A 20,742-nucleotide genomic window follows, 5' to 3' on the forward strand; every position below is an offset into this window, starting at 1 on the left:
TTGGTTAGCGGTAAAAGGTTAAAACAACACAAGTTCTCATAGCGCTCTTGAAAGCACAACAATCAAGATTTTAAAGGGGTCATGATGAAATAGAATATCAAATTGTCCTTGTTATTTAGACATATAAGAAATAACTGCACTATAAAAACATACTGTACATTTCAGAACTCAAAACTTCCTCCCCAGTCTAAAAACAGCATTTGTAGTACCCACGTGTTTGAAATCACAAGACTTGCTCTTTTTCTGTGCCTCAGTGCATAATGTGTGTGTCACGATTTACCGTGCTATGGACAGTGCATGTGCGATTATCAGCATGGACTATTTGTGAACCAGTCATAATATGATTCAAGCGTTGCAAAGGAACTGTTTTTGAAGAATGGGGCAGTTAAAAACACTTGGACTTGACAGCAAAATCGTGAGTAAAAGGTTAGCCAATCAGAACAGTGGGTGTTTAAAGGAGACACTGTAGCCAAAACTTAGTGTTTTAAGACAGAGGGCCTGAAACAGGGTGGAAAATGATCATTTATTATTAAACTATGACAGTTTTGGTGCAAAAAACTTTACTGACATTATCGGTGGACCTCAGTGAAGATAATAAAATGATAAAACAGTAGCATTTCATGACTCCTTTAACTAAAAAGGTCTTGCACATCAAGTTGTTTCACATCATATACCTTTAGAGGGCTTGGAATATAACACATAAGCCTCATGGACTTCTTTTATGATATTTCAGGGTCCTTTTTAAATCTTAAAGTGAGGCAATATCCACTGCATTTGTATTGAAAAGATGGACTGGTATATTAATTAACATGTTTACTTAAATAATAAGGGTGAGTAAATGATGACAAAACTATGTTTTTTGGGTGAACTTTCCCTTTAAACCAAATATCATATAATTTAATCTATCTATACCTTGTTCTTCATCATTTGGCATGACTGAAAGGAAACAAAAGCACATAAAGATGAGGGCCAGATGAGCAAGAGACATAACTTTACTTAATATGACCTAGAAAACAAAAGTATTGCCACCAACCTACAGACTCTGGCGGCGTGTACCATATATCCAACAGTGTGCCATCATTTACTTCATCATCATCTAGATCTGCATGATTCTCTAACACTCTGAATACAGATCAGGGTGGTGAGAGAGAAGTGGATGAAAGTGTCATTTAGACAGTTATGGGGTCACAGAGGTCATTGTAAATTAATTTGTTTGGTTGTATTTGAGTATGGTGTCTGTGGGCACATTTAATTCAGCAAATTGCCAGTGAGAATATATAAGCAGACAGTGCATATTTATTATTATATACACTGTATATGTAGACTCACCTCTTGAGGTACTGGAGTTCAAGGCTTTCAGCAGGGAGGCAGCGTAGTCCTCGTCCATATGACGTTCCACCGTGGAGGTGGAAGCCGAGATGCTCAGGTTGGTCAGGCAGCTGGTCCGGGGCTCTCTGAGCGACTGCATGGAGATTGTAGATGCGAAGGAATGTGCCAGGCTGAAAATAAAGACAATAGCAGCAATAACAGATAACAGTAATTATACTGCAGATTATGAGGCTTCAAGTGAATCCGGATGAGGGGTTTAAGATCCCCTTCTTGGACCAGTGCATTATATTTAAAGGGATAGTTTAACCAAAAAAGACAATTCTGTCATTATTCACTAACCCACATGTTGCTCCAAACCCGTATACCGGTACATAAAAATAAAACAAACTTAGTTTGATAGCTTTACTTTGGTTAGATAGACTCTTCATAACAGTCCAGCAGGGGGCAGTATAAAGCCAGGGTTGAACCACTGAGTCTCAACATTTTTTTGCTGGTCCCTTGAGATAACGGAGCGACATAAGGAAAGGAGGAGACTTCCAAACATTTAATGAGTCCTTTCTTGGGTTAAAATAGAAGACATTTACATCTTCAACTTCTGAACATTAATAACCAAGAAGGACATGTGATACCAAACACTGGCATTCAACACCTCTCAGTCACAGATTCTGTTCTATACTTATAATCAGGTGATTACACAAGTGCTGGGAGCCCTCCCATAGCTGGATGCTGGTGACATCACTATATCTGGGATTGAGGCTTGAGCCATTTCTGGGTTTTCAGGCCTGGTTTTCTGTTTGTACAGAGATTTGAGTTAAAGCCTAAAGGCTGGCGTTGGTTGGATGCAATATAGCCCCAAGACAGTGCTCCTTAACAGACAAAAAAATGCATTATGGAGCAAACCAAAATAGTTTTAACATAATGAATGGTGGGATCATTCATTCTATAGAAAAATTGCTATTTTTTCTATGGTCCAAAACAGATTTAGACACATACAAATGTATGTAATCACATTAAGCGAAAACCATGACTGCTTCAAGCAAGGCTCATTACAGTCTTGCATGAAAATGAGTTAACTGAAAACAGTGTGAGATTGGAGCTAAAAAGTAAACAGCCAGAGAAGGATGGTCCACCCCTGCCTTGAAAAAATATTGTTTGATCCATGGAAACAGCCAAAACTTTTCCTTCATACTGTCACCCAGCAGTTTCCATCCACTGAGTCTGGACAAACATATAGACTACGGTAAAGATTAAGAAAACTGTGGGGCAAAAATAAATAAAAAATATCACCAAAAGTGACAAAAATGCCCACCAACATCTGGAAAAATTTAAATTAAAAACAGACTCATCAAAATAAAATGAGCACATATTATCCCTTAATGGAAAAGCTAAAGGGTAAGTTCACCCAAGATAGAAAATTCTGTCTTCATTTACTCACTCTAATATCATTCCAAACCCTTATAACTTTCTGTGGAAACATGATCACATGGGAATTTGGTATGTTGTTTCAGAGAATTCCATTAGATCAGCCACATCATGTCAACAAGCGGCATCTCCTATAAGACATTTTTGCATTGGCTGTAGTGTGTTTACCGTCCCTTGTGGCATGACCGGAAGTACCGGAAGTGCGAAACCCGTGTTCGGATCCCGTGTTTAAGCCAGGAAGTAATAGTGTTTGCAAAATTAACAAAGAGCGCTATTTGGAGGTTGCATTTTCCCCCTCTAGAACACAATTACTTAACCGATGGTTCGGTTTAGGGTTTGTAATATGCATTCCTCTTTACTGTTTTACAGCCCTTACAGCTGAAAATAACTCTTTACAAATCGCTTTTGGCACACCTTCGTGGACATTTGCCCAGAAAATGAAGCTCACACTTTGTCACATTTACCGTTTTGGCCACTGGGGGCAGTGTTTGAATTTCTGCAAGCACAGATCGAATTTAGCAAAAGAAAAGTCGACCTACTGATTTCACGCTGAGATCAGTCTGGTGGAAAATAAATGCCTCAGCCTGTCATCATTCACTTTTCCACCAGTTCCACCATAAACATTCATGAAAACATCTACTTTAGTTTCAACTCCCAACCCGGAGATATGATTCTTCCTACAGTAATGAACAGAAAAACTGAACCGTGCTACATTTTCATCCTGATCATTACCCTCATCACCATAACTCAAAAGTTAACATCAAAACTCATCCAATGTCCCATCAAGCTTGCAATATTTTCCTTGAGAAATGACTCGGCGCATAAAGCCACCAGTAGAGGTGAATCTACATACACTTGGTATTCTCCTGCTTGTGCTCACTGCACGGATGGTTACACACAGCAGGGGAAGGAGCCTGGCTGCTCGGCGCAGGTGTGCAATAGTTGGTGTGAAACCTCTCAGATGGTGCCAGTGAGAACAGCTGAAGAACTATAGTGTTGCTAGAGAATCCTGCATGGAAAATTCCATTAGCCAAAGCTTTGTTGATGTACACATTTGAATAATATGGACTTTATCAGGACCCTCATCTATATGGAAAGATGAACAGGGCTGAGGTAGCACCCTTCGTAAACAAGCAACGCAGCCCTTTACAAAGACAAACCAATTCCCTTAACACATGCACTGCTGAAAACAAACAAATACAGCCAAAGCGTATGCTTGGAAAAGTGTTCAGTGAAGGCATGGAACAATCCCCAGAGGATAGAGATCTAAAAATTAGTCGTATATCTATCTTGATGGCGTGATGAACAGCAGGAAAAAAACAACAACTGCTAAATGCAAATAATAAAATGCAATTAACCATATAATCATGCATAGGACAGTAAAATATGTTTATCTGCTTTTGATTACCTTTTGATGTTGACGTCTCCTCTGTCGTATAACAATTCTAGTTTTGTGGCTAATACCAATAATATAATAATAAAACTACTAATAAAAAGTTTAATTATTATATTATTACTATATTACATTATATAATATTAAATTATGGTTATTATATTAAAATTTGTTTAATTTTTAACTAAATATTTAATTTGAAAAACGAATCACCTGGCTAGTAGAAATAAAATACTGTCTTTGGCCCAGTGTTTGTTCCACTTGTTGTGAATCACACTTCTGCCGTTGTTTTGGCATTTACAAAATTGTCAGTTTCCCCATTCAGCCTGTCATGTTAAAAACGTTTATATTATCGGAACTATGGAGCTCATTGTAATATAACTTGAAAGTAAGAATTTTTTTGGGGGTCATTTTTGAACAATTTTGGTAGTGTTTTGGGATGCCACTTGATGTCCAATGCGAGTTCTGAACAGAACCAGTTGAGAAAAACTGGCCTATAGCGTATGTGTAAAAAAATGTAATAAATATATATATATTATTAAAGGTATCTCACTGAAAATCTTATGGCACTGACCAGATGCGTGAAAACGCTTCATCTAGCAGCCATAATGAAGTGTTTAACGACCAGACGAATATGGACAATGTTAAGATTGACCAATAAGGGTACAATGCAAAAAAAAATATTAAATAAAAATTAATAAGAAAAGGAATATAACAGGAAGTAAATTAACAGTTTCAGTTAAGCGCCCTATGGACAACATATTTATTACAGGAAAGTAAAAAAATAAACAAAATCAATGCAAAATCATGTTGTGCACTTACAATGGAAACTATTCCTTTCTTATTTTCTGTAGTTATCAATAGCAAGCCACAGATTCTGTCGATAGAGCTTAACTTGTATTTAAAGTCAACTTAAAAAGTGTTTACAACCCATTTTACTTAAAGCTACACTATGTACCTTTTGGCCCTCTAGTGGTTAAAAAATAAACTGCATGTGTCTTGCTGAAGAACATTGATTTGGTAATGACGAAAGTTGTGCTTCGGCTCCTCTGCATGGATGAATGTGGTTTGAGGCACCGGTGTGCACATGGATACAGGACATCTTATCAAAGGGAATGGACAAATAAATAACGAAAGAAAGGAAAAGACAGATATCCAAAAACGTCATCTGAGCAGATAAGTGCCATACCTTATGCTGTTGTTTTGATTTATTGGAAACAATGATGTTTTGAAATAAATTATGTTACAAACGTTAGATAACGTTGGTTAACATTATATAACAATTGCTTGTCTGAAAAAGTCAAACTTTGAAACGTTGTGTCATTGTTACCAACCAGTTGTCAACATCATTTCAAGACTCACATGTCCTTGGCAAGCCTAGGACTAAAGGATTTATTTATATAAATTATTCCCGTTATAAAGAAAAATACACACGTGTGCTAGCAAATGAAAAGTTCTGCACCGATTACAGTATAATAACTGTATTTCACTACACAAACACAGACATATCAATAAAATGTCTTACCTGTTGAGTAAGATAAAAGCCATCTCTGGGTCACTTTTAAATCCTTTCAGATCTCTGAGTTGTCACCACCTCTGAAAAGCCGCCGATGTTGATTCAGGTTTTATTACAGACTCTACGGCTTTCCCTTTTTGCTTTTAGGCTCTGCTCTGTTTTGGATTCTTTGTTTTCACAGCCGGTGATTCCCCAGAGGTTTGCCATTTTGAATGATCCATGGTCAGTTTTTCTCATTCGTTTTGACAAACTTTCAGCTTCATGGTACTCCCACACCATACACGCTACAGTAGCCAGAGATAATTTTTTCTGTGTACGGATATGACGTCAACACGTGAACATGCACGGGCAAATTACATATGCAATTTCCCTTTAAATCTGTCCCGACAGCTCTAAAATATAAATCATTATTATAGGTTTATCAAAGTGTGTTTGGGTAAAGTAAATACATGGTTTGGAAATTTGTTGCACTCTCTCAATAATAACATTTTGTTATTTAATAACAACTGATTTTATCCACCAAGAATTGATTGGACTGTGAAAAGTCAATTGGTCTCTATGTGACAGGTGGTTGAAGGGCTGGAGTGGAAAAATATAAGGGCTAGTTAAAAAATACAAAAGTTTTTACATGTTGATGAAATGTTTTTCTTCTTTGGAATAACGTGCACTGATGACTCCTGCTGAATAAGACCAGGACTGTTTATTATTATGGAAGTACAGCAAATAGGGTCAATTTTGATTTGATCTTGACTTTAACCCCGAAAATTTCTTTAAAACCATACTATGCCTGTACATTCTATCCTATACTATTGTACTCTATTGCACAGAGTTATTTTTATTATTTCTCTAGTCTTGGCAGAGGAATATGGGCTCGCAAATCCCATAAAAACAGTCTAGCTGTGCAGATTTCTGAAAGAGTCTGTAACTCAGCAGCTATTCTCTCTGCACCTGCTCTGCTTCTCTTTTCAAAGACACTACGTTTTGTCAGCAAATACTGTGCTTAAGACAGGCCATCCAAAATCATCTGACAGCTGACAATTCCTGATGTGTCCCACCACATGCTTACACAAGTCATATCTAATAAAAGCGGTAAGAAAAGAGATTTGTGTGCAACACGGTTTGATTTAAAAAATATATATATATATATATATATATATTAAATGGAAAAGCCTGATGAGAATTTCTTTATTTTAAATACTTCATTCGAATTCAAAACCAAAGTCTGTCCAATGAATTTCAAAGACATTTTCAGTGGTTTGCCTTTAATCTATAAATATATTTTAAAAAATCATTTTTCAGACTGATTCGCTTATCAATAGGGTTTGGAACCGGTTCCATTTTTAAATAAATACTGGAACCATATCATTTTCAGAACTTTCTGTTCCATTACCATTTATTATTATTATTATTAATTAGTTTATGTATTATCTTTATTTGTGGGGTAAATGTGTTAATTGTGTTATGAGCATGTTTCAGTTATTGTTAACAAATTCCATTGAAAAATAATACAATTCAAATATGAAAAAAGAAATACTGTTTACTGTGGCAGCCTCTGTAATAAAACACACAGCTTGAAACACACATTGCAACCTGTGTAGCCTGATTCCTAAACAAATTACTCTTATGAGCTGGTTCTTTTTAAACCAAAGTGCAAAACACACAGCACAACTAGTGTAATCTGAATCTCGAACAAATTAATCTTATGAGCCGGATCTTTTGAATCTATAGCCCAAACACAGCATGGCCAGTTTAAAGATGTTTCTGAATAAATGACTCATGCTACTCTCCACGATCCACACACAACTCACCACCCACCCCATTGAGAGCGAGAACCACTAATCGCGACCACGAGGAGGTTACCCCATGTGACTATACCATCCCTAGTAACTGTGCCAATTTGGTGGCAAGGAGACCTGGCTGGAGTCACTCCGCACACCCTGGATTCGAACTCATGACTCCAGGGGTGGTAGTCAGCGTCAATACTCATTGAGCTACCCAGGTCCCCTGAATAAATTACTCTTATCAGCCGGTTCTTTATTATGGAGCAAAAACACTCGGTAGTGCAGTTAGTTTATTATATTATTTATGCCTAAAAAATATCTTTGAACAGTCATTAAAAATCTGTAAACATGTCTTAGCAAACACTATTAAATTTATCTAAGATTTGTAATATCTGCTTTCTTGCAATCTGAAATGATCTCATCATTTGGTTACAGGCTGGTGAGGGCAGAAAATGTAATTTACTTCTAAATAGGTCATCCTCAAAGAAAGAATCGTTAACGGAACAGTTAAGGGATCTGACTTGTTCAGGAGGAATCTGGAATGGAATTGCAATCATTACATTTCCTATGATTTCCATCCCTAAAGAATCATTCAGGCCATTTTGTGAGCTGGTTTGACTGATTCATTGAAAGAAAATGACTCAAAAGAACAATTCATTCACAAATTGGATATCACTTTTGTTTGTGATCAAATTTTATTAAAATATTTTTTTTTTATTTTTTTTATTCTATCCATTTACTCACCCGTGTCTCATTCCAAATCTGTATGACTTACTTTCTTGCATGGAACTTCAAACGAGTTAGGCCGTAGGCTAGTCTCAGTCATCATTCACTTTCATTGCATCTTTTTTCTATACAAGTTAATGATGACTGAGGCTGTCATTCTCTCTAATATCTCCTTTTGTAACCATGCAAGAAAGTCTTCACATGTTTTGGAGCAATATGAGGTTGACTACATGAAAGAATTTTTGGTTCAACTATCCCTTTAATCCTCATAATTCCAGGTTTTCGATGACTGGGGGAACCCACAAAACAAGTCATTATGACACTTCTGGACGGACACACACACACACACACACACACGCACACATGCACACACAGGCAGGGGCTGTGTCTGGGTGATAAGTTAACCCAGGTGCTAGCTTTCTCTCGCTCTATGAATAATTGATAGTCACATGTATACTTTATCAGCTCTAGCTGTGCTGCAAGTGCTCATATGCATTTAGGATGTTTCTAAACCGCTTTACAATTGCCGACAAAAGAGGGAGAATGGAAAAAGCGTCTGCCGCATTACTAGATTTATGTGCTGCTTTCTGCGTGGTTGTGTAATATGCCATCAAAATCTGCAATTTTACACAAGAATTTCCATAGATGTCTAAAAAGCAAAGTGTGCAACATTGTAATTAAAGAAAGTAACAAGATAATTACATTTTCTGAAGAAAATGTGAGTGGTGTTTGACAGCAAAACACAATGCCACGAAGCTAAGGTAGGTGTTCAGCGTGGTTAGCTAGGCGTTACTATGCAGTTGCAAGGGTGTTCTAGGTGGTTGGTTTCCAAGTATGATATTCTGCTCCCTAGATACAGTATCTCCATGTATGTCTGAGATGTTCTCTGCCATTTTATTGTCAACTAGGCAAAAATCTGGTTTTGAAAAGGAATAGCACACTCTCCTCAACAAGCTGTTTCATGTACAAACTGTGTGAGACAATTATGCACCAAAGTTATTCCTTACGGTTTGAATTTTTGAAAAATACCTAACCTACAGTATAGGCAGCAGTAATAGTGATGTTTGACATTATATACATATGGATATAACAAAAGAGCTCTTGCATATTGTTTGTCAAATGACATATTCCCATACAACACCCTCTGCACGTGCACGCATCTAGCACAGCATTGATCTCTATTATTATTGCAGGAGGCATCCATTCCCAAATTTATGGGCGAGATGACTGATGATTGAGAAGTGAATGTGGCAACTGGCCTGGGACTCTGATGATGCCAATGACACAAAAAGCACACAGAGACAATTTCACAATCCAGACAAGGGAAAAAAAGGTGAGATTTCTGTGGTCCCCTCTCTCTGTTTTCAGAGATCCCTCAAAAGTGTCTGGCCAGAAACACAAAGGCAATACTAACACTGACGTCAACCATAACTAAAATAGGTCTATTTGCTCAATGCTACAAACACTGATGAACAAAATAAAGATCAAACTATGGCTGCAGGCAGACATTTTGGTGCAAAGCTCACCAGTGGAATTTCCCAGAGTAAATGCCATGTAGATCTGTGGAATATACTGTCAAGGGCAGCATAGATTTGTGTTGTCGTGGCATCACATGACAGACATTTTTTAATTTTTTTTTATAATTGGTTTAAAGGATTTAAGATGATATATAATTGCTTTTAAATAGGCCCAAATTGAATCTGTAGACTTATTTTTTCACATTTTCTGAGCTAATTTTAGGGGGAAACCTGTTGAATGGATTAAAATATGGTAAAATGTGTTAAACAGAGCCACGATTACTGCACTCTTATTGGTAGTTAAAAGTAGTGTTGTCAAAAATACCGGGGTGCCGAGTACCGGGTCTACCGGGTGTAATATTTACCTCAGCCAACTTTTGACCATGACACAAGCCCGGATCTGTCTGATTCTTAAAATGGACAAAGATCCAAGCGAGTGCAAGAGTTGCCGTCCAATTTCCCTGATCCAGCTAGATGTTAAAATATTGTCAAACATTTTGGCTAACTGATTAAGTAAAGTTCTGACATCTCTTATACATATATATCAGCTGGGGTTTATTCGGGACCGTAGCTCTTCAGATAACGATAGGCATTTCATCAATATCATGTGATCAGAGACTCCGGTCGCTGACATCTCACTTTACGCAGAATATGCGTTTGATATGGTATGAAGGATGATTGGATAGAAATGAGGATGATTTTCCAGGGGTGGTGGCGGGAGGTGTGGCTCATAAGCTTTAATATTTTATTATTCGTTTCCGACCCAACTAGATCTATGCCTCACCTCCACAGAATTATTCATTCCTTTTCTAAGTTCTCGAGATATAGAGTTAATTGGTCTAAATCGGAAGCTTTGGCTCTGCCCGGTAACGGCTTTTCAGCCAGGCGCCTTCCACTGCCCAAAACAGGGCTTTAAGTATTTGAGTATTTTATTCCCAGCTAATTTGTGTGATTTAGTTAGATTTTGATCCTTTAATAAAAAGGTTTTTGAGCAATGTGGGCAGGTGGGCTTCATTACATTTATCTATGATTGGTAAGGTTAATGTTATTAAAATTAATTGTGTTCCAAAATTCAACTACCTACAACAATCTCTCCTTATAGATGTCCCCCTCTCTTATTTCAAGCAATTTGATCTCATAAAGCAGTCCTTCATTTGGAATGATAAACATCCCAGATAACATTTCAGTAAGTTGCATAGGCTGTTTGACAAAGGTGGGCTAGGCCAACCAAAGATTTAATTTTATTATTATGCATTCAGTCTCAGACCATATAGACCACTTTATAGTCCTAAAGTGGCAGATACTCTGGGAGTGGTGATTACTGCTTTTTGAAAAGGTCATGAGGCATCAGTGTATTACTCCCTGCTAATTCAGAGTCTGGGGGACAGAGCTTCAACTTCTATAAAAAAAAAAAATGGGAGAAAGATTCAAACTTGGTATTGGAGGAAGGAGAGTGGGCTAGGATTCTAAAAGAGGACAAGTCTGCATCTAGAGATGCAAGGGTACACCTTATGCAATTCAAGATATTACATAGATTCTATTGGACCCCCCTCAACATTGTATAGGCTTGGTTTTAAAGACACCAGCAGTTGGTGCCGGCTCAAAACTTTGCACATATTGTACATTACAGGCATGGTGGGAACGGCAATAGACAGCAACAGTCTGGTTTAGTCTACAGTCTACATCATTCACAATTTCTTTAATAAGGGCACAGACTCTTGCCCCATGAAGCATTAAGTAAACAGTCTTGTGCCTGGGTCTTTTTGTCCGATTTTCTTTTTCTTGCATCAAATCAAAGTTTGTAATGTTGCAATTCCCCATCAGAAGCTGGTTGGATTTGTTTGTGGCTTAAAACTCTTTCAGGAAGGATTTTATGGGATGAATGGGAAAACACGTCCGGAACAAAGACATTTAAAAAAGTAGCTTGACACAGTTGCGCTTTATAAACAAGTTTAATTTCAATGCACAAAACTTCCGGTTTGGTGTCCTCACCATGACATTTTTAACAGTAAAAAGTTCAAAAAATCTAACATTCAAATACTTCCATTTTTGAGGCTTGATATAAAGATGATCTGAGCCCCTTTTAGTTGAAAATTGTTAAATGAGAAAACTAAATGAAAAAAAAAAGTAGATAATATATCAATTCAAAATAGCAGAAAGGTGTTTGGATGACCTGGTATAAGATAGATAGGAACTTAACACACCTCCAGTCCTTGGCCCCTAACTAGTAAAGGCCAAAGAATACTTCCATTTTCTAAGAGCTGCTGTGTCCTACGCAAAGAGTTTCTGAGCATGTGGACAGCCCAGGTATGTTCGCTTTGTCGGTTGATATGCCTGCCGTTGACTGTACTAGTTGTAGTATGGCATGTGAAAATACAAAGTATACCCTTGCCTTAAAGCTATGTTAATGTGTAAAAATGGAATATTTTAAAAGTGGAACCTCTCAGCCTTTCTGTAATAAAACAGAAAAATCTGTGTTGTTTCTTGCAATGAGTGCCAGACTATGCCTATTTGATGTTCACAAGTTGAGTGATATAGGGTGTAGGCAAAAATCAGACAGTATGTGCGCGTGTAGCTCCCCACAATGAAGGCCCCCATTAACCGTGACAGCCGTATCGATTTGGCCTTCTCTCTCCTCTCTCATAAAGCTATCTCTCTCAGTCCACTTAATCTCAATGGCTGGCTTTATTCTTCTTTTCTGCCTCAATACTGAGCTCAAGCAATTTCACACAATATTAGAGGATATACCACCCAGGATATTGATAATGGTAGGGAAATATTACAATTCATTGCAATCTACTGTGGATAAATTGCATTTCTGATAGAACAATTGATCAAAATCCATTAAGTTACCATTTCAAATAATCATTTGTTATGCATTAAACGTTCAATTTGTCTATTAATGTATCATTATATTTTACATGAGTTTGCATGGTATGCACAGTTAGACCCACATCAACGCAGTGATGTTTACAGCATCAAAACTTTGAAAAATGCAGTTTAGTTCAGTCACTTAAGCGTAACATTCAGGCTTCAAAATTAAAAAGCCCATTCAATTTCTATATTTTTAATGATAATTTATAAACCTCTAAAGATCTAGTGAGCTTCGAGTTTTGTAATCGATGGCACATGCTTAAGAGCTCAGTATATGTAAGAACGAAGGCATTTAAAGAGAGCTTTTATGCACTTGTGCATTTATAAAGTTCAAGTTAATTGAAATAATAACAAAAAATTTGCAAATCAAGTATATACATATACAGTACATACATTATATACATGTTTAATATTCCTGTATTTATTTATTTGGTTAGTAGCCATGTAATAAGTTTGAAAATGTACAGTCTGCCAGTTGTTATCTAAAAATTAACCCCTTCAGGTTTATGCAAGAACCCCCCCGCCGTGTCAGGGTTTATTGTGCGTAACAATTTATATTATATTAATATTTTTAATTATGTCATTAATTAATCTCTCATGTCGGCAACCAATCGCTGCATTCCTGATTGTGGTTTTGCGTATCATACATGTGCCAATACATGTACATACTTGTATACATGTGTGCAATTAACTCAGACAACTCAATCCAGATATTCTAATGCATTTAGCATATAGCTTATGAATTTGATGTACAGAATTAGCTAGAGTAATTATAATGATTAGAAGATCTGGAACACGTCATATAATCTCAGATGTATTAATCGAAGTACAAAGAACAGGCCCCAGGTCAGTCAAGAGCAGAGGGTCAATCGTAACTACTGGCATTTAAGTCTTAAATGAGAAGCAGCACCAAAACAGAGCATTTCTGACAGATGGTCGGAATGTGGGAGGAAAATGATCATGTTTTACAAATATATGCCATTTGTGTGTGTGTGTACAAAACACTTTATTAATGCTATTAGTGAACTTCAAAGAACATTTAAAAATAATTCAAAAAGGTATGTCATGACCCCTTTAAAAAGGTAGTTAGCTACACTTCAAGTTACAAACAAAAAGTAGCTAAATAAATTGAAGCTAAAGAGACAATATGTTTATAAATATATAATAGATTTTCTATTCTATTATTATTATTATTATTATTTTGGATTAATGTAGCAATCAGAGCAGTGTTTATCTGGCACAAAAACAATGAGCATAACACAACATTTACACTAAATAATAATAAAACTAAAAAAAGAATATTTATCGCAGAAGAAAAAGTGATAAACAAGCATTTAAAGAGCTATTTTTCTACCAAAAATTGCTTGAATTGTGAATCATTTCTTTAATGTGTAAATTATTTATTTACCTGAACGGTCCAAACGAGCCAGTTAGCTAAAATAAATCAGACTTTTTAACTTTTAATTCAATCAAATTCATATTAACAGGTTTCCCACACCTTTTGACAAATACTTTTTCCATGACTTTCCCAGATTTTTCTTTGATTTTCCCAGTCATTGAAAATTTCAGAATGACGATATTAAAAGTAATTTTTCAGAGATTACACTAATGAGTGATTTCAAGCCGATTAAATATTTTAGAGCGGAGCATACAGTAACTAAAAAAACAATTTATATTGACTACAGAAGTGCCCGTGACTTTTTAAGATTGTATTAAATTCCACAAATTTTACAGGTTTTCCATGACCATGCCAATCCAGTATTTCTCATAATTTCAAACATAAATACACCATGTGGGAATTCAACAGGGCCAAATAGAAGCTAACAGAGAGAACCTGAATAGTCAGCAACTCACAGTTTCCTCTTTTGAACATTAAGTTCACTCCACCCACCTTGGTTCAAACTTCACACAACGCATATTCAAATAGACCTTTCCCTGCAATCTAATGGAATAGAGACCAAAAATATGTATATATGCTGTAGTTGTACTGTAATATAAATGATTTACCACCTTTTTAATCGTATTCAAGGATTTAAAGACACGCTTTTGTGCTGTACGTCTATAATGGGACCAACTATACATTACGCGAAGAGAAAGAAACAATCTGAGTTTTCTAAAAAGTACAAACACTCTCAAAAAGAGGCATAAAAGCTCTGTTGCTGTTAAAATATTAATAGAAAGGATGATGGCAGAGAGGACAGAAATGTTGCTGGTAGTTATGTAGATAATACACTTCAAAAACTACTATAAGATGTTCAAATTGGAGAGGAGATTTTTGACGAGTGAAAACAGACAGGGGAGGTTTTATGAGCCACAAACACAATCAAACGACTCAAAGAGGAGTGAGCGGCTCTCAAATAAGCCAGTACAGGATGTGCTCACAATCTTACCAGGCACCTTATTCATCATTATAAATGCTGGGGTGGGTGCGTGGGTCTCCCGCACTGAATGGTGCTACAGTAACAGAGCATAACTGTAAAAACTGCTGCTCAAGTTCAATTTAATAAACATAGGTGCTGCTAGTTTCATATGGTGGGGTTGTAGGCTGATAAAATGAGATTACTACTCCTGCAGGATGGGTTTTCTTTCAGGAAATGGGTCCCCTAGATTGCAAGAGAGCCCACCCACTTTTTCACACGTCTAGGCAACTTTAATTATTTTTTCATAGGGCTCTCACAAAATCCCTCATAAAAGATTTCGAAGCCATGAACCCAACCAGCCAGCTCCGTGATGAATCGCATTACAAACTTGGATTTGAAGCAGAGAAGCATTTGAAGATGGTTGAAAAACAAAATGTACAAGAATGTACGTTTGTAATGAATTACAATCCCTTGAAGCATTACAAATGACAACTGAAACAAAAATGATTTGAAAGTGAAAAACTATCGATTTTAAGTAGTTGATTATGAGTACAGAAACATGTTTTATGTTTATTGCAAAATATTCTGAAATAAATATCTAAGTAGTTTGAGAGTGTAGAGAGGCTGACTCGATTATATCATCCACAGTGCATCATGAGAGTGGGTGGTCGCTGCGGAGCTCTTTTGGCATGATTTGTTTGCTGCGATTATCTGATTGGTGGATGTTTTCCCTTCAGGATTCATGGGTAAGGTAGTTATTCACTAGGAATTCCCATAAAGGCAGACTGATGGCTTCAACAGAAGCATTTACCATCGATTAAAAACCCTGGAGCTCAAGGCAAGTCTGTATTTAAGGTGTATACAGTTTTTACTTTCAGAAGACTGTTGTGCTCTAGTAAAGCTAAACAACATTTTACTTTAGGAATCTTCCCTACCCCTTACCCTAACCATGAACCACCCCTACTGATAGAGGGAAATGATAGACTGTTAAGAATGTTGTACAAGCCCCCAAAAGCCAAACCCTAACCATTAAATTAAATATTAGCTCTAACCCGAAAATCTGATTGGTTGATTGAAATGTTCCAGGACCAACAAGGCTGTTGGAACCTGTGCTACTTGGTGAAAACACAGTAATCTCTATATATCTACTGAGGTAAAACTCACCTTTAAGCATCGAGCTACCTCCACGTGATTGTCGTAGACCAAAACGTTGGCTGTCAAGTTCATCCGATCTTTAGCGACAGTGGATTCTCCTTCTATTGTGTCAGGTGTGACAGCAATCTTCAATAGTGGATGTTCACCCTTGGTCCCATCCCACACCTGATCACAGTGGATAATCATACATTTTACTAAATGGATTTGAGATTCTTGTCAGGATATAAGAACAACATTTGCATGAATATGGAAGCCGTGGAGTGGCAATTAAAAAAAGAATGAATAAATAAATGATCAATCTATTAGTTTGAAAATAAAAGGGTGAATAAATAAACTAATTTATAAATGGACAAATAAATAGACACAATTACATGTGCTTATTTAATTCAAGTTTAAAATGCAGATAAATGTAACAATAAAATAGCAACCTTAAAAAGTCATTTTAAAAACCATTTGGCAATTTCTTTTCTCCATCGATTTGTCAATGTCTTTTCCCTTTTATTTTGGCATTTCATTTCCATTTGCCAATTGCTTTTCTCCATTTGAAAACTGAGTTTAAAAACGCCATTCTACAGTTGACTCATGGGAGCAACTAATGAACTTTCGACTCAGTTTGAAGACACACCCTCTCTCCCATGTGCCACTCAAAGGAGATGCAAGTCGGGCTGTCATTGGACAGTTATTTATAGAGGTATGAGCAGTTTACGTGCTCTGTAAATCCTGCGCAAAAGAAACAGACACGAAGCATATCATAAGTTAATGGTCACTTGTCACCACTGCTGTTAAATGCCGAGCACATCCCTCCTCGAGTATGCACAATGGAAGAGAGCCGTTAACCACAATGTAGCCAACAGACTGAGCCACTCGACCCGTTACTCTGTCTGAAAGCATGGGCCACGGCTGCAATATGCTTCCCTCTCCATTGCCACTTAAGGTACCGAGCTGCTGGAAAAAGCCACAGGACCTCCAGGCTACAGCAAACACTATTAGCATTCATTAGTATTCATCCAGCAAAAGCATTAACTTCTGATACGCTTTGCATCCGTTTCTTTTGCTTGGGCATCAAAGAGCACGTAAACTACTCATACCTCTATATATAACCATCCAATGATAGCCCTTCTTACATCTACTTTGAAATAGTCTGAAGTTCATTGGTTGCTCCCACGAGTCAACTGTCGAATTACATTTTTAAACTCGATTGTAAAATGTAAAAAGAAAAGCCAAAGTAAAATGAAAAAGAAAAGTCATTGAACAAATAGATGAATAAAATCAAATGGCAAATGAATGAATAAATTGCCAAATGCTTTTTTAAATGCAATTTCAAAGGTGCATTTAAAAATTATTATTAATATGCTATTTTATTTTAACAATTAATTGCATTTTAAACATGAATTAAATACATTATTTATTAATGGGCAATTTTATTGTTTATAACATTTTTAAACAATGTAAACAAATAAAAAAAACAGATTTAAAAGACACATTTAAAAGTGTTTATTTATCCACATTTTTATTTTCAAATTAAAAAATTGAACATTTATTTCTTCATTCTTTTTAAATCGCCACTCCATGGCTTCCATACATTAAGGCCTATTTACGCAGTAAAATTTAGGCACTGTAAATATGTGCCGTGAATAGTCATTGGAATTTGACTTTTGTTAACAGTTGCATTAACAAATGATGAGGTAATTTCATATTTCAACAGAACGGATTATTGGTGTGTTCACACAGAATTGTTAATTAGGATATATTCATTCATTAATTTTAATAAAATGCCACAAAAAAACAACAAAGCTCAATGTGTATCTTTAACTACACATTTGTCATATCAACAACCATTCAATAATTGCTAAATTTATATTTGGTTCAAATCAAGTCAGATATGATGAAACAAATGACTTGAGGTACAAATGACTTGAAGTTTTTAATTCTCCAAACAGAACAAACTGATATAAGACATTGGTTTGGTAGAAGCGCTGATCATTTTGACATGTAGATTTAAAAGAATTAACTCATAAGAGTCATTCAATTGGGAATCAGATTACACTGGTCGCGCTGTATGTTTTGCATTGCTAATTCAATAGCGGTGTTGCAGTGCCGCTGAGAGGTAGACGGAAACAATGGAAGAATATTTGAGCACGGTGATGCAACCGCATCGGCAGAAGAATGCACATCTGAGAATGAAAATAGTTTGGTTCGGGTAGTTTAAAAAAATTTTTTTAACCAACTCTTGGTTCCCAAACCTTGCTGTGAACAAGAATTTTAATAAAAAAATGCATTCACACCAGAGATGAAATTCTTCTGACCACAAAGCATGTTTTTTTTATCATGTACTGTATTCGGTTTGTATAATCTGGTATGACTTTTCTGAATGTGAATGTCAATGGCCAGATGGCTTTTTCACTTCATGCTTGGTGTGAATAGACCTTTTGTCAGCAATTAATTTGGCTTGTGTAAATAGGCCTTTACTTCAAAATATTCACACTCTTCGTATGTAACTTCAAACAATTAACAAGGCGATATTTAAAAGTAATAGTTAATATTTGCAAACAAATTCAGATATTGGGAAGAAGCCGGCCTTTCGACCCTAAATGGTAGAGATTAATATAATTGAACTTCAATCAGAAAGCACCTTCAGCAGAATACAGCGACTATCCATGACGGCCTTGGCCAGCAACTGGCACGTCAAATCGAAGTACATCCTGGGCTGTACTGATGACAGAGGGACAGCGGGCCCACTGGGCATCAGCGATTGATTGGCTGCCCATTGGCGAAGCTCCTGCACCGCACTTTTATCAGATTCTCCAAAGTGAAATGACTTGCTGGAAGTACGAGGCACTATTGGGCTGTCAATTATTCCATCGAATGTGACTATAGACCAACCAAAAGTGTTCACGAGTGTCATGGAGTCATTGAATGTATCTGCCTGGGAGGATATGGGAAAATTAATTAATTAAGTAGAATCAGAGCTTTACATTTTAAAGTCACTCCCAATAGCACACGTACATCAACAAGATACATTTGTCACTAAGCCAATGTTTTTGCAATGTTTAAGATCAAAGATTCACACTGACAGCAAATAAAACATTGGTGGTTGCAAAGTCACTATACTCTGCCCTGTAAGACAAAATGCATAAACTGCAAATTTTGGACAAAATTACCACCAAAATCGTGTCTTTTAGACTACGATCTGTCCTGACATAAGGGTTTGACTCAACTATGTACAGACTTGGATAAAATGGAGTGATACTATTTTATAATCCACATTTGGACGGCTAATCGAAAAAACAAAAACTTTAAAGCAGAATTTTTCTCTGTTTCAGTTTTTTGTGTATTAACTTCATTTTGGCTTTGTAGGGAAGTCTGTTGGTCGCTAGCAGGTGATCCTACTCAACTATACTATCTTTAAGCAGGAAGTGGCTCATGTGAGTTCCACTGTTTGCACTCGCCAATGCTCGCCACCATAAATGACGTCTTGAATCGCCAACCTTTGTTGACTATGAATGACTTTGGTTGCTTCGTCGCTGCAAATTGCTGTCAGTGTGAACATAAGAAATATTGGCTGTTTTTAGCAAATGTTCATATACAAATAAGACTTAGGAAACAGAAAACATCTTGGTTTGGATATGGCCTAACATCATAGACTTCTGAACTACATGGTAGTAGAAAGCATTTTCAAAATGTTTTGTTTTCGGTGGAGAAAAACACCACTCCATTGTGTATAAGAGGTGTAAACGCAGCAAATTTAGATAGACTGGCATGCCTTCCAGATGCTCTTCCACATGTATGTGTGCTTACTGGTACTGTATCAGGTGGTGCTGCTTCATTTCTTTCAGCAAATAAGATATTTAGCCAAGTTGCAAAATTCTTAAGAATGATTACAGAGCAAACAAAATCAATATGAACAATAAACAGGCCAAATTAAACGGACCTCACCTTGAATCTGTGCAGTCGGATAATGTCTCCGACACTGAAGATGATTGGGTGATCCTCCAGGTTTTTGGAAAAGATGGTGCAGCCCACTTTAGCATCAGACTGGTCTGTGATCTTTATTGTGGAGCAGTAATCTAGTGACAAATAATAAGGGTACTGTCTAAAAAGCTCACTTGAGCTTACAGACGTTTTAAAGCATGAGTGATCCCTCTGAGACTACCCCAACTGGCCAAATATAGACAAGGTTTAACAAAACACTGTTTACACGGCTAATGACAGATGCGCTTTTAACTTTAATCAATATTTGTAATCACACTACAAAGGGTTTTGAGTGTTTCAAATTCATTAAGGAATGAAAAAAGATAAAGATAAATTGCCAAAATCAATACTTCATGTTGATCATATATGCACAAACATCAATTATATTGGTTCCTCTCATTTTGTTTACTAAACTAAACCATATTTTGCATTTTCAAGACTGACAGTATCTGTGGGTCAGTATATACAATTTGCAGCCTCATGCATTGATTCAGGATCAATTTGGACATGTGCACAATTCCCTCCGCTGACTAGATTGAATAGGCTTGCATTCTGTCCACTTATCAAAATATTGATACATCAACAAGCCTCAAGTGTGACAGGAATATATTCCAGACCTAACATATGATGATCCAAGGCATGATTGACTATATGTATTAACAGGAAGATAACTCCATGAAGATAACAGTCATGCACC

At 36.6% G+C, this 20,742-nt stretch overlaps 1 protein-coding gene across 1 annotated transcript in view; it reads right to left on the reverse strand.

The window, feature by feature from the left end:
• Positions 1 to 20,742, reverse strand: part of LOC127640651 (protection of telomeres protein 1-like) — a 42,394-nt gene that overhangs the window by 5,990 nt on the left and 15,662 nt on the right. The window contains exons 5-10 of the mRNA XM_052123336.1: positions 20,010 to 20,140; positions 18,706 to 18,999; positions 16,083 to 16,238; positions 1,330 to 1,499; positions 1,034 to 1,122; positions 913 to 936 (exon numbers count right to left, since the gene is read on the reverse strand). Coding sequence (XP_051979296.1) covers positions 913 to 936; positions 1,034 to 1,122; positions 1,330 to 1,499; positions 16,083 to 16,238; positions 18,706 to 18,999; positions 20,010 to 20,140 — 864 coding nt within the window. The remainder of the gene's footprint in view (positions 1 to 912; positions 937 to 1,033; positions 1,123 to 1,329; positions 1,500 to 16,082; positions 16,239 to 18,705; positions 19,000 to 20,009; positions 20,141 to 20,742) is intronic.

This window comes from Xyrauchen texanus, chromosome 49 (assembly GCF_025860055.1).
Source record: "Xyrauchen texanus isolate HMW12.3.18 chromosome 49, RBS_HiC_50CHRs, whole genome shotgun sequence".
NCBI classification, from domain to species: domain Eukaryota; kingdom Metazoa; phylum Chordata; class Actinopteri; order Cypriniformes; family Catostomidae; genus Xyrauchen; species Xyrauchen texanus.